The following is a 15,469-nucleotide window of genomic DNA, read 5'->3' as shown; positions in this document are numbered from 1 at the left end:
TTTCTCCTTTCCATTTCCCCCTTACTTTAGGTCAAACAGCATTTTAAAGTCATGTTATTTTATGTAGACATGGATATTCTGCTGATCCGCATTGAACCTTCCGTATAAGGTCCTTTTCCAGTTGCATCATCAGTTGGTATTTGATAGTGGTCCCTCGTTGCCAGGGAGGCTCGTCCCCGGGTGTCATGTCCCACGCTGGAGGGAAGGCATTGCATTTACATGCTGAGTTTGGCTTCGAGACTGGCCACATTTGAGTAACATGAAGGCTGACAGGAGGAAATTCCCAGGCACAATGTTGCTCTAGGCCTTGTTCTTATTTTAGGTTTATCAGCTCACAAGCATAGTCAGCATCAGGGGCTCACTGTTGAACCCTCACTCCCTCCAGGTCCCCGCCGCTGTACCTGGGAGACTGTCGCTGCTCCCCTAGGGACCGCGGCAGAGCACCACTGGCCAGGAACCCAGTACCCCCCCTGCTGTGGTTTTTAATTGTTGCCACTATGAGTATATCCAATCATTACCATGCCCCCTGGACATATGTTCTGTACAGCTCCCTGTCAGCCATATATCACCTGTCATTGGTATCCCATACCAGTATCCCTCCATTGCCATTGTTGAAACACTCTGTGGTCCAGAACTCCCCGAAATTTGAAGCCCAATATAATGTCATGGTCCCTTACTAGGGAATGGTATATAGCGATGGGTTTAAAGGATGGATAAAGAACTTGGATAAAGTTAGATAAAGAACTTAGATAAAGAATGTTGACTTGAAAAAATTCCACATCCTATCCTTTTTTTCCCCCCCCCCCCCTAATTATTCAGCATGTCTTCACAGGAGTCCTAGTCCACAGCAATGCATATATATAATATACAGCACTCCCATACATCCACCACAAAACCTTTTTCCTTCCACAGCGATACTCTTACACCCTTTTCACATCATATTTACTTAAGGTGATGTACAGAGTCTGAGATATTAGCTTTCTAACAAGGTAATATCTGTGCTTACATTATGGTGCTTACTTAAATAGTTATGGTGTTGCAAACTTGGAAATGAAATATTTAAATGTAAATACTTTTTAAAATTAAAATTATTTATTTATTTTTAAAAATTACATTAAAAAAATATGAGGTCCCAATCAACCCCACCGCCCCCACCCCCCACTCCCCCCACAGCAACACTCTCTCCCATCATCATGACACATCCATTGCACCCGGTAAGTACATCTCTGAACATCACTGCACCCCGTAGTCAATGGTCCATAACATAGTCCACACTCTCCCACGTTCCATCCAGTGGGCCCTGGGGAGATCTACAATGTCCCGTAATTGTCCGTGAAGCACCACCCAGGACAACTCCACGTCCCGAATACGCCTCCACATCTCATCTCTTCCTCCCATTCCCCAAACCCAGCAGCCACCATGGCTACCCTTCCCACACCCATTCCACATTTTCTTTGTGGACATTGGATTGGTTGTGTCCATTGCACATCTATGTCAAGTAGGGGCTTAGATTCCACATGGATACAGGATGCACTCCTCCTGCTTTCAGTTGTAGACACTCTAGGCTCCATGATGTGGTTGTTGACCTTCTTCAACTCCATGTTAGCTGAGTGGAGTAAGTCCAATAAATCAAAGTGTAGGAGCTGAAGTCTGTTGAGGCTCTGGGCCTGGGTGTCATATTATCAGTCCAGAGATTCAAATCCCCTACATATATCTTAAACCCAGCACCAACTACAATTCCAATAAAGTAGCATGCAAGTCTTGTGAAAAGAGATCCCCTCTGAGTCCATTTCCATCACGCAGAAACACCAGCTCCAAAGAAGGGCCATCTGTCATGGCATTGAACCCCTTCTGCCATGACCATAGAACCCGTGGGTCTCTTTATCCCTCAAAAGAACCAATACCTGGGGTTGTATCTACCTTATCTGTCTCTTAGACTCTGTTCAGTTGTACATAGGGGTATTCCTTCTGACAACCTCCAGACTCTTTTTTAGAGACTCATAGCCTTATAATCTCATTTCTCCTTTCCATTTCCCCCTTACATTAGGTCAAACAGCATAAATTTAAATACTTTTAATCACACAATGACAGTAGGTTTTATTTAAGAATAGTATTTTCTCTAGATAATGATAAGAACTAGAAAGTCATGTCTTAAACCTCATAATTACTATTTTATTATTCTGTAGTAATTAAAATAAATTATATCTATTAAAAGGAACACTAATAATACTCAATTTACATATATTTTCCCTTTTTTTCAAAACTGTACAAACAGTTGCTAACATAGGCATATCAAATAACTCTCTAAATCTAAATCCATGGCTATTAAAAATCACACTGTCAGATCTAACAATTTCAAGCTGTTTGGCATGAAGTTAATTACTTAACCCCTCTGGACGTTAGTTTCCTCACATGCAAATCTGTAAAAATATCAATTCTTTAAGCAGGAGTACAAAAGAAGATGACACCTATAGGCACCTGGGTAGGTAGTAAACTACATAAAGTTGAGTCTCCTTAGTTCATTTTCCTAAAGCAAAAGTAGAAAGGATGCCCTAATACCAAAGGATTATCCCTTGAAGACCCTTGGTCACGTTAACCTTCATGAGCCTGAAGCCCTTTAATACTCAACATGCATTTAATAATTTTTTTCCCTCTCACTCTTGGTCAAAAGATGAAAATAAATCTATTGTTGTCAAATATTATACTAGTAAATGTAACCAAGGTCTGTATATATTTCTCTTAGATAAATTCCACATTATCACAATTATTAGAAACATATGCTTAACAAAGTTTATGTGAGAAATGTTGGTTCAAAACTTGTGTCAGCTTGTTGTTTAAAGTGGCTACTTTGGAATGTCGGCCTGAAGGGTATCAGGAATCAAAGACAAAGAGAGATTGGGATCAGGGGTTCTGAGAGCATTGAATCCTCAAGCTCATCAGACAAGTTTATTACTTCCAAGTAGCATTACATATGCTCAAGCTACTGTAAGCACAAGCGATAGCATGCAGCTGCACACTAAAAATTCTCACAAGCTGCAGGACTAAACTCTTATCTCAGAGTAAAATGTCTTAGTGCTCTCTCAGACTACGAAATGTGTTTTCTTATATTTCTCACAGCCCCAGACAGCTTCAGTCCTGTTTATTTTCTGCATTTCTGTGTTAACAGCATAACCATGGAAACAGCACCACCAAGACTTTGTTTCCCACATTTCCCCTTTTTTGTTTTAGTCAGGGTGGCTGTGCCTGTCTTAGGTTGCCCTCCTCTGAGAGTCTTTCCTGTCATTGACCACCAGCCAAACGCTCTGACCACGGGGATCTTTTTTGCAAGGTTTTAGCAAGCACCAAATTACTGGTTTTCCCTATAGCATCCACACTGTGAAGTCTTCTCTGAACACATTGTCCCAGGCAGGCAACAACAATGAGCAACAAGACCAACACACAGAGTCCTATTCCTAGTGCTGATAAAAAATGTTGAGACTTCCACCAATTCATGGGATTAAACTTATTAACATGTGAAATCAGATCATTAAAGATATCCTTATCATCAGCTACATAAATCTGATTATGAGACATTTTTAATATCTTTTTCTGTAGTTCTACTATTTCTAAGCATATATTAGTTCTATGACCTATCAAATGATTTTTAATCTTTTCCCATGCAATCAGTGAAGCATTGTAAGCAAGCAGGGTAATACAAAAATTACTCTCATTCCAGTCACATTTCAATCCTCTAAGCAAATTTAAGTTATACACTTGATCTCCAAGATGTAAAATAGCTGATTCTAAATCATTAATTCTGTTATTTAATTGTTCATCAATATGTTCTTGACTACACCATATATCACTAGCATTCTTATGCCAATCATGCACATACTGTTGCGTCTGGACAGTCTCATGCAAAGCTACAGCAGCGGTGGCAGCAGCTGTAATGATTTCAATCAGTCCCATTATGCCAATTATTAAGAGTCCAACAAATCTTTTTGTCCGCTTCAGGATCTCTTGTGCCATGTGAAGCAGCAACTGACTTTCAGGTGATGACTACCAAATTCGGTTCATTCGGACAGGAATCCATATGCCTTGTCATCTTCTGGCCATTGTGATGGTGTCTCCACCCTGCAATACATTTTCTGACAGATATGTATACAAGGCACCATTTTTATAAAACAAAACATTGTCCCTTATAGTTATTTTTCCAGTGATAAATACATACGGATCTCTAACACATGCTCTTAATTGATAGACTTGATTTAATTGTAATTATTGGTCGGTTTGACTGTTGTTACCAATCCATTCATAAGTAGGGGCAGCTCCCAGAAATACTTTCCATATGTTTTTATGTATATTTAAATTATAAGTATCATTTATATATGGGGTGGTTATCCATTTTCCTCTATATCTCCATATACTATAATTCTTGATGTATACCATTTGTTCATTCACATTCAGAGGTTCTGAAAAGCGATATTGCATATTACTGACTTGTTGACCTCTAATATTAAGACCATACCATATAAATCTGCCACTATATTCTTTGGGAGACCCCATAGGGGCACTTTCCCATACCATTCCATAGGACTCATTAAAAATGACAGATTCTTTTCCTATATGGCATTCCTGCCATCCTTCTTTCTCTCCAGGTTCTCAGGGTGGACAATTGTAATTCTGTGTCTTGGTCAGAAAAGAATTGTATGATGGAAATACCATTATTAATAATTTGGTACCATTAGCTTTCATAGTTACCATAGTATGATTTTTTGTTTTCATACAGGTAGGACTTATTCTTTTATATAATGGTCTATGATCAAAAGAAGCGGTAAGATTATATATTTTCTTCCCTTCTTCATCAGGTTTTAAGGGTCATCTATCATCTATAGGCTCAGGAACCACATATGTTTTATTAAAAAATATAGGAAATAATGGGTCTCCCCATGTCAGAGCACATACTAGAGGTGGGTTAGGAATGTAAGCCCAATAAGTATGATTTTCATTTTCATGACTCAGTGTTACCATCAACACGATCAGGAGAAGAGGCATCATCATTAAAATTCCCTTTCTTCTCCTCTATCCATGGTTTAATCCATCAAACTGGCAGCCAAATTTGTTCCCTGTCTTCTGTAATGACAAGAGTATATCCTCTCCCCTATACTTTAACCTTCCCTTTTTGCCAAGTGTTAGTTAGTACATTTTTCCAGTGCATTGGCTGATATTCAGCTGTGTCACACAATATCTTTTCTTTATTCTTATTCAAAGCATAAGGCCTTTCAGCAGGTGTAACTGAATCATACACATTAAGGAAATTTAAAAGTAAATAAAACTTTTGCCAATTGGTCCTTCGGTACTATAATGCCTCATCTCTTCCTTTTTGTTTTAATAACATTTGCTTAAGGGTATGATGCGACTGTTCAACTATAGCTTGACCTGTAGAATTATAAGGAATTCCTGTGACATGAGCAATGGAATATTTAGAGCAAAATGTTGCAAATTGTTTGCCAGAATAAGTTGGACCATCATCAATATTGATTTGCTCAGGGCATCCCATGACTCCAAAGGCAGGCCACAAATGTGAATGAACATAACAAAATCTTTCCCCACTATGAGCTGTAGCTCAGAGAAAGTGGGAATAAGTGTTAATACAAACATGAACATATAGCAGTTTACCAAAATTTGGAACATGTGTGACATTCACCTGTCAGATCTGATTTGAAGCCAGCCCTTAGGGATTATAGGGGATTTCAGTATTATGCTGGATATTCCCTGCTTTATAGAAATTATAAAATGATTTACTAATATATGTAGGGCTATTGTCAGTTTTAATCTTATTAGGCACACCCATAATAGCCATAGTAGCAAGACAAAGATGAATAACTTGTTTTGCAGTTTCTCCTGTCATAGCAGTAACCTAAGTAAATCCACTACAACTATTTATAGTTACATGGATGTATGCTAATCTGCCAAAAGTAAATCAATCTCCATACTTTGAGAAAGATAAGCGGTTTCCATATTGTTAACAGTATAGAAAATATAGGCAGAATCAGCTACTATATTGATAGTTTCATGCACATCAGAAAGTAATTGAATAATGGCTGACACTTTTGCTTTTTGGGGTGAGGTTTGTTTAATATCAATAATCTTTTAGTGGGTCCATAAAATCCAGCTTTTCCTTTTCCATTTCCATTTGTAAAATATATACCAGCATTTTTTATAGATTGGTCCTGTACTATTACATTGATAATAAAAGCTGTTTTGAAAAAAAATGTTAGAAATTTATTTGTTGGTAAATGTGTATTAAGTATCCCAATAAAATTAGAAAGAGCAGCCTGCCATAATAAATTGTCTCGCCATAATTTAGTAAATACTTTTGCTTAAAATTATGCCGAAACAGTGGTAAATTTTCAGGAATTTTATACTCTCTTTAAGTATTCATACGAACTTTTTTTTTAAGACTTATTTTTAAAAATTTTTTTCTGCCCCCCCCCCACAGTTGTCTGTTCTCTGTGTCCATTCACTGTGTGGTCTTCTGTGACTGCTTCTATCCTTGTCAGTGGCACCGGGAATCTGTGTTTCTTTTTGTTGCGTCATCTTGTTGTGTCAGCTCTCCGTGTGTGTGGCACCATTCTTGGGCAGGCTGCACTTTCTTTCGCGCTGGGCGGCTCTCCTTATGGGGCGCACTCCTTGCGCGTGGGGCTCCCCTATGCGGGGAACAACCCTGTGTGGCACGGCACTCCTTGCACACATCAGCACTGCACATGGGCCAGCTCCACACGGGTCAAGGAGGCCCGGGGTTTGAACCGTGGACCTCCCATGTGGTAGGCGGACTCCCTATCCACTGGGCCAAGTCTGCTTCCCTCATACGAACTTTTTACTCATGCAACTTTAATTAACAGAGGGTTAAAGAATTCCATTTAATTTTATAATACTTTTATACACTTTTCATTCAACTTATAACATATTAAAGGAACTTAACTATTTTGTTACTTTCCTTTTTGCAAGGTAAAAGAATAAGTCTTTTGCAAGAGTTTGAAATAAAAAGATACTTTTCAGGATTTGATCTTGAGAAAGCAGGGTTGAACATTATGTTCCTCTGAAAATGATAAGGCTAAAGCACAAGAAGCTATTTTGATAACACAGACTTTCTTTGAATACTGATTATTCAGGAGAAAAACTATAAACTTTTACTAAAACAGACTAATGGCTTGAGAGACTTCGAGAAAGAACGAAATTTTAACTTTGCATTAGTATACTAATTGATACTAAAACTTTTAAAACTTTATAGCCAGACCCATCAAATCTTACTTAACTTTAACCATAAAAATTCCTTTTCCACTAACCTTCTGCACTTTCAGTATTCATTCAGGTTTTGTCCCACATTTTACTCTTTTCAAATAACCAATCATTTTATCTTAGGACAAAATTATTTTCTGTTCCTTTAATAATAAAAACACATTCTCTACATCCTACATACATAAGTTACCAAAATGATTTTGGACACTGTCTCCAAGCAAACTTCTTACAACATACAATTACCATTAACACTTAACAAACTTATTGAAATCATGATTTAGTTTGGTTATATGCAAAAATAACTTTATTTTAAATACCTAGTAGCATGCAATACTAGAAAAAGTCTTTAGAAACAAGTTGACCAGGGAGGCTGGCTGCCAACAACTTTTCCTGTTATAAAATTACTTTTTGTTATTATCAATTCAGTTTCTGTTTAGTAATGACTTCTCAGAATTAGCCATGTAAACACTTTAATTCAAACAATGCTTCCATATACGTCTTATAATTATTTATAACCATATAGATTATAATTATATTATTTTAAGACAAATTTCACCTTCACAGAATACATTCCCTTACTTAAAGTTACCACAATACCTTCTTCAACTTGCCACATACATTTAAGTCCTGTCCTGCATATGTTCATTCTGATTTTATGAAAACCAGCTGACTTATTTTAGAACAAAACACATCCTTTTGAAAAAACTTATTAAATTTCAGTCAGCATTCTCACAAACTTTTAGCCTTCAGTTTTACATCCTTCATTTTATCCTGTGAAGAAAAATAAACTATTCATTTCAATCTAGGCAAGAACTATTTTTTATGGAAAGACTTATAGTAATTTTGTTAATCAAGATTTATAATTTTTATCATTGTAGAGATCTTATTAACATTTAAACTTATGTACTAGTATAAGCGCTTATTTAATTTTTGGCCATTTGAATAGAGCTCTTTTAGAAATTTTTATTTGTTAACTTATATTACCATTCTGGTATAGTTGTTTTTAAGTTCTCCATTATTTCACATCTTAGATTTTACTGCTTTTAAGATTTCTTCTGGAATCTGTGTTGCTGTAACATGCAAGCTTGTTCTTGGAAACATTTTTATTAGTTATCAGCAATCAGTTAAGATAACTTGAGCAGCATCAATGCAGTTAAGCTTTTATTTAGCAATTTAGGCAGACAGTTAACACACATTTTTTGAATTACTACTCTTTAAGACTACACTAAGACTTGAAGTTCAGGAGTAAACTATTGATTTAAAACCAAAAATCTCTTTTAACACCTTGATAAAAAAATTTTGTACTAATTTTATTATTTTGGTAAAATTGGCCCAATCAGAATTAGAATCGAAACAAAACAGAACACCAATGTTTGTCTCCTTTTCCCTTGGCTTAATTCTATTAAACCCCACTAGCCCACAGCTACATTATCATGTAGACAGCAGGGTGTTTACAGAGTTGCTGCCAGAATAGTTTCCTTATCTTAGTTGACACTTTAACAGTTTTCTTACAAGTCTGATTTCATTAACGAGGACTTTATTTAGTATTTTTGCCTGTTTTAAATCTTTCAATAGTTTAAAAGGTATTGGTTCATGATGAAACTCCACACCCCTAGCAAATTATTTATATTTGGTGGTACTGCATGTAATGTTACTGGGAAAGCAGATAATAATTGCTAGCTTCAGGGTTCCCCTGTCTAGATCCCTTCAATAAACATCGTATCAAGGGTGTTTTTGGAGTTGGATTAGGAACAACAATCTTATTAACATGAGGCAAAGCATCGGCAACATCTGAAAACATTTCTAACTTAGGCTAAGTAACAGAAGGCAATTCAGTAGATGCAGAGGGTTGTACTGGATACATAGAAGATATTTCATTAAGCCACTTCATTGAGCTTTTGTTGATGAAAGGGTTACTATCAGGATGAGGGAAAAAACCTGATAGTTCACCATTTGCCTCAAGTTCCTGTTCTTCTTCCAATTTACTTTCTTTTATTTCAAATTTACTTATGGACTTAGAAAATATAGTAATTTCATCTTTCTCTCCTTCTTCAGACTGTAAAGGATCTAAAGCGGTTGCTATTTGCTGGCCTAAAGCCCAAACTGACAGTGGAATAGATTCTCCTTTTTGATATGCTCTTCGTAAAGCCTTCATTACTTGTTTCCACTGTTTCAAATTTAAAAGTTTTTTATCTTGAGGTTGAAACCAATAACAATGTTTTTGAACTAAAGCAAAGAGTTCTAACAAATCACCTGTTCTAACTGGCACCCCTGTAGTATTTAATAAAGTTTTTTAACACTTTGGAATGTTCTTCCAGATGTCCTGGTTGATTACTCATACCTGATGACTTCACGGAAATGTTATTTACTTACTTAACCTTGATGACTCAAGTCGCTCTGCTTTGGCTGTCTCACTTGACCTTTGACAAGGTCTTTTCTGCTGGTTCCTGATATGATTATGGAATATTCACTCACTTCTTCGGGCCCAACGTTGGGCGCCACTTGTTGGAATGTCGGCCTGAAGGGTATTGGGAATGAAAGACAAAGAGAGATTGGGATCAGGGGTTCTGAGAGCATTGAATCCTCAAGCTCATCAGACAACTTTATTACTTCCAAATAGCATTACATGTACTCAAGCTACTGTAAGCACAAATGATAGCATGCAGCTGCACACTAAAAATTCTCACAAGTTGCAGGACTAAACTCTTATCTCAGAGTACAAGGTCTTAGTGCTCTCTCAGACTACAAAGTGTGTTTTCCCATATTTCTCCCGGCCCTGGACAGCTTCAGTCCTGTTTACTTTCTGCATTCCTGTGTTAACAGCATAACCATGGAAACAGCACCATTCTGCCTTTGTTTCCCACAGGCTACAGTGAGAGAGAACTAGCTGTAATATCCACCTAAAATGAGGTAATGGAATTATGACCAGAAGGCATCACTGCCAATCACTTATGCCTTAAGAGAAGCTATATGAGAGGGCACAGCCCCATTCACTTTGGAAGAAAATGTCTCAGTTATGGCTAAAACCTTTTTGTTCCTTCTCCCAAAATTTGGCATGAGGTTCAGTTCTATTCAGATACAGTTTTAAAAAGTACTTTCACAAGTTGAGTGTGTGGAGTCTAATGTGATAATATCTCAATGATGTGTAATACTGTTTTGCATGGAAAATAAAGGGCCAGAAGAACAGTCTATGGTCTCTAGGTCTCTTGGTGTTCTACAGTTTTTACCTCATTGCTGGCTATAAAAATGAGATTTAGTCAAGATTTGGAGTTTCTCCAAAGTTGGCAAGCATTTAACACGGGTAACAATCAGCATTTTACTCATAGTCATGTGGAAAATGATAAAAAACAAAAAATATCTAAAATAGCTTCATGCTAAGAATTCAAATAAGGAAAAATCCACTGAAGTTGTTGAGACGTAATAAATGTATGTTTTTCCCTTATCATAAGAGATATGAAGAATAATTTGTTAAATGAAATATATAATAGGGGATAACTAAAATGTTTTCAAATAAACAAAACCCGTGTATTTAAAGTAAATACCATAATATCTTAATGAATTCAGGGGAATAAAGTCAACACCAAAGTAAGCAAAACATTGACCAGCTGATATAATATACCAGCCTAATATTAATTTAATACTCAAAGGGATCATGCTTACCACTGTCATTATTTAATTACATACTCTGTCAATCTTCTACCAAATAATTTCTCATTAATAGAGTATATTTTTAAAATATATTTTTTATTTATTTTTAAAAGATACATATATTACATAAAATGTTACAAAAAATATATAAGGGCTTCCCATATGCCCTAGTCCCCATACCTCACACTTTTCCCATATTAACAACTTCTTTCATTAGTGTGGTACATTCATTTCAATTGATGAACACATTTTGGAGTATTGTCACACAGCATATTCATAGTTTACATTGTAGTTTACACTCTCTCCGACTTCTTCTGTAGGTTATGGCAGTATATGTAATGTCCTGTATATGTCTTTGAAATGTCATTCAAGACAAATCCAAGTCCTGAAAATGCCCCATATTATACCTCTTTTTTCTCTCCCTGCCTTCAGCGACTACAGTGGCCACTGTCTCCACATCAACGATATAATTTCTTCCATTGCTAGAATCACAAGAAGTCTATAGTAGAAAACCAGTAAGTCCACTCCTATTCCATATTTTATTTTATTCCCCAGTCCTGAGGATTCTGGGATTGTGATGCCCACTCCACCTCTTATCGAGAGGGGATTTTGATCCCATATGGCTGATGGATGCTTGCAGTTATAGTCTCTCTTGGTTCCTTGGTATGGTGGTTGTGCAATAGAGTCTTCAATGTCTTTAATGGGGTCTACTTAATTTCCAAGTGGATAAAAAGTGAATTGACTGCCTGTTTTAGTTTCACTTAATCTCAAGTTGTTATGTGTGAAATGCTAATAAGGAGACCTGAAGAGCACTTGTTTCCTGAAAACCTGGTTTTAACCTCAAATTCATCCTGAAAAGACAACCATCAGGTGGCTAACATCTGTAATACCAAATATGAAATTAACACAGAAAAAATTTAAAATTGCTGTCAAATTGTTGGAATTTGCTATCTCAATATCTTGCCATGCTGCTAAGTCAGTTTACTCCATCATTTTAAAAAAATGTAATGCCCCCATTTCCAAAAATAAAAAGATGAAAAAAAAGAATTGAGCACTTGAGTAAATATTTTCAAAGATTTCTGACTTAGATGTAGAAAACAGTTCCACTATAAATGGTTGAAGTCCCATCAACAACGTGAATCCAGTGATACAACCAAAAATCTTCATGGTGTTCTATATGGTTAGAATATTAACAAAAATGAAGGTAATCTGATTATACACATATGAACATTGAACTACTCACTAAAATACTTTTTATGACAAAAGTTTAAAAGCTTACCTCTCTTTTTTGACCACTGGACCCTTCCTACAAAAATTAAAATGCCAATCACATCACAGAGATAGTTTTCTGTCATATCATCCAGTTCTGATCTAAAAAAGCAAAATTACTAGATATTGTACCTTTAAACAGTAAAAAAACACTCCAATTATGATTGTGAAATGTACATCTACGCAACTGCTACAACATAAATTTGGATAGATTCTGAGCAAATTATAACGTTCCAGTGACTGACATTGAAAATTAGTATTTAAGACATTTTACAAAAAAAACTATTTTACCTTGTGACAAATTGGTGATTTAATTCTGGCAATTTCCAGTCTGGTTTTACCTCCTTTTCTGGGATGATAACTACATTAGTTTGAGGATCCTGAAAGTTCAGGCAGATTTCTGAAAAGCAAATATATTACATTAACATGATATTTAATACATGCAAAAGAATATACATATGTATAAATTACACAGCACAATATATACCGAACATTTGTGAACCCACCACCAAACACGAGAACTAGACCATTATTCATAGCCTTTTACCTATTACTCCATTATCAGAGCCACTTTTCTCCCTACCAATGATTAACCATGCCTTGAATTTTGTTTTTTATCATTTCTTTAATTAAAAAAAGGTTTTATCACATCTATTTCTGCCTCCAAAAATACTGTTTAGTCTGGCTTATTTTTTAACTTTAAATGAATGGAATCATACCATATACAGTTTTCTAGATCTCTTTTTTTCACTTAACATTATGATCTTAAGACTCATCCATGTAGCTGTATGTAGCAGTTGTTTTTACCCATTTTCAATAATGAATAATGTTCCATGGTATTAATATACCATACATTATTTACCCATTATTATGTTATGAACATCTGGATTATTTCCAGTTTTCTTCTATTACAAACATGGTTTCTATGAACATTTTTGTACATCTCTCTCAGTGCACATGAGCAAGAGTATTTCTAAATAGTGGAGACTCTGGGTTGTAAGATATGCAAATGTTCAACTGTACAAGATAATCCGAAATTAATTTTATGTAATGTGCTTATGTATATTCCCACCAGTAATGTGTAAGCATCTCCACTGATCCGCATCCTCACTAAATTTTGGTATTGTCAAAATTTTTATTTTTTGTCAGTCAAGTGATGCAAAATGACAATTTGTTGAGGTTCTATTTTGTACTTCTTTTGTTATAGTTATGTTGAACATTTCATAAACTTAAGCTCTGTATATGCTTTCTTTTTTTTGTGAAATGCCTGTTTTATGTCTTCTGCTCATTAAAAAAATTATTGTGGCAACATAGATACAACATGAATTTCTCATTTTAACAATTTTCACGTGTACAATTCAATATTAATTACATTAACAAATTTTCACTACCATCAGCACAATCCATTACAAAAAATTTTCATCACCCCAGGTTTCTTTGTCTTTTTAAAAAATTTATTTGTAGGCATTCCTTATGTATTTTGGATATTACTCCTTTGTTGTTTATGAAGTTGCAAATATCTTCACACAGTTTGTGGCTTGTTTTTTCATTCTTTTATGGTATCTTTTTTTTTACTTTATTGAAATATATCACTCATATGTAAACATACATAACCAATAAATGTACATTAACAGTTGTGAACTTTACAAACAAACATATATAACATCATACAGGACTCTTACACCTCAACCTTCCACTAATACCTTGCATTGTTGTTAAACCTTTTTAACTAATGATTCAAGAGCATTGTCAAAATATTACTACTAACCAAAATAATTATTTTTCCCCAACCCCCCTTTTATTTTATTATCTTTACATGATTTATGTATGAACATATATAAACAATAAATATATAGCAAAATTTGTGAACTTACAAAGCAAACATGAATAACATCATAAAGGGGTCCCATATCTTTTGATAGACATGTTTTAAATTTATCTATCTATGTTGATTAATCTTTCTTATATCAGTACTACTTCTCATTTACTATCCAATAAATCCTTCCTTATCAAAGTCAAAAAATACTGTCTATATGTTATTCTAAAAATTTTGCCTTTTACATTTATTGATTTTTATATGATATGGGCTAGGTATATATCATTTTTACCTATATATAATTAATTGTTCCATTACTACTTACTTCCTTGATGATATGTATAGCACATCTGTCATATATCAAAATTTTATATGTCTAGGGCTGTTTCTCAACTCAATATTGTGACACCAGTTTGTCTATACTTGCAACAATAACCATATTCTCACAAATACTGTGACTTTATAATAATTCTTGGTATCAGTAAAGCAGATCTTCAGTCCCTTCTCAACCTATTCTTCTTCAGAAGTGTTATGAGTATTCTAGACAAATATGTGCTTCCTTATAAATTTTAGATTTAGTTTGTCAGTTCCAGAAAAGGAAGAAAAGAAAAAACTGAAGGAATAGAATAAAAGCTATGGATCTGTTTTGGGGAACTTGACAAATTTATGAAATTGAGAACTATTAACTGTGAACTTGGTATATTTCTCCATTTATTTAGGGTTTCTTAAATGTCTTTCAATAGAATTCTATACATTTTTCTAAACAAGCCTTACCTATCTTCTGTTAGATTCATTTCCTGATACCTTATAGTTATTGTTGACATTGTAAATGGTATTTTTAAAATCATAATTTCTATTTCTTTGTTATTGAAATACAGAAAATCAATTGACTTTTGCTCATTGAGCTTATAGTTAGCTTTGCCAATATCTTATTTTTAAAAAATATTTATTATTTATTTCTCCCCACCCCTTCGCTGTTTGCACTTGCTGTGTTTGTTCGTCTTCCTTATTTCTTTAGGAGGTAGAGGGAATCGAATCCCAGACCTCTGATGTGGGAGGGAGGCACCCAATCACCTGAGCCCCCTACGTTCCCTGCTTTGTTTTGTCTTTCTTTATATCCTTTCCTCGTGTCTCTTGTTGCGTCATCCTGTCGAGTCAGCTTGCACGTGTCAGCTAGCTGTTTTGCTTGTCTTCTTTAGGAGGCATGGGGAAAATTTCTCCCTGCTTTTCCCCCCTCTCATTATGTTTTTCTTCGTGTCTCTTGTTGCAGCATCTTGTGTCAGCTTGCTGTGCTTGACTGATGTGCTACCTTGCTGTTTTCTTTAGGAGGCACCAGGAACCAAACCACAGACTTTCCATGTGGTAGGCAGGAGTTCAATTTGAACCACATCTGTCTCCCACTTATTATTTTTAATACTTCTTGAAAGTTTGAATTTTCATTGTTGAACATGACTT

General features: G+C 35.3%; 1 protein-coding gene across 1 annotated transcript in view; it reads right to left on the bottom strand.

Moving 5' to 3' along the window:
• Positions 1-15,469, bottom strand: part of RADX (RPA1 related single stranded DNA binding protein, X-linked) — a 116,227-nt gene that overhangs the window by 73,734 nt on the left and 27,024 nt on the right. Inside the window, 4 exon segments of the mRNA XM_071212976.1 lie at positions 11,915-12,049; positions 12,051-12,102; positions 12,209-12,300; positions 12,490-12,598. Of these exon segments, the coding sequence (XP_071069077.1) occupies positions 11,915-12,049; positions 12,051-12,102; positions 12,209-12,300; positions 12,490-12,598 (388 nt within the window).

Source organism: Dasypus novemcinctus, chromosome X, assembly GCF_030445035.2.
Source record: "Dasypus novemcinctus isolate mDasNov1 chromosome X, mDasNov1.1.hap2, whole genome shotgun sequence".
Lineage (NCBI taxonomy): Eukaryota > Metazoa > Chordata > Mammalia > Cingulata > Dasypodidae > Dasypus > Dasypus novemcinctus.
This window is presented reverse-complemented; position numbering and strand designations above follow the sequence as displayed.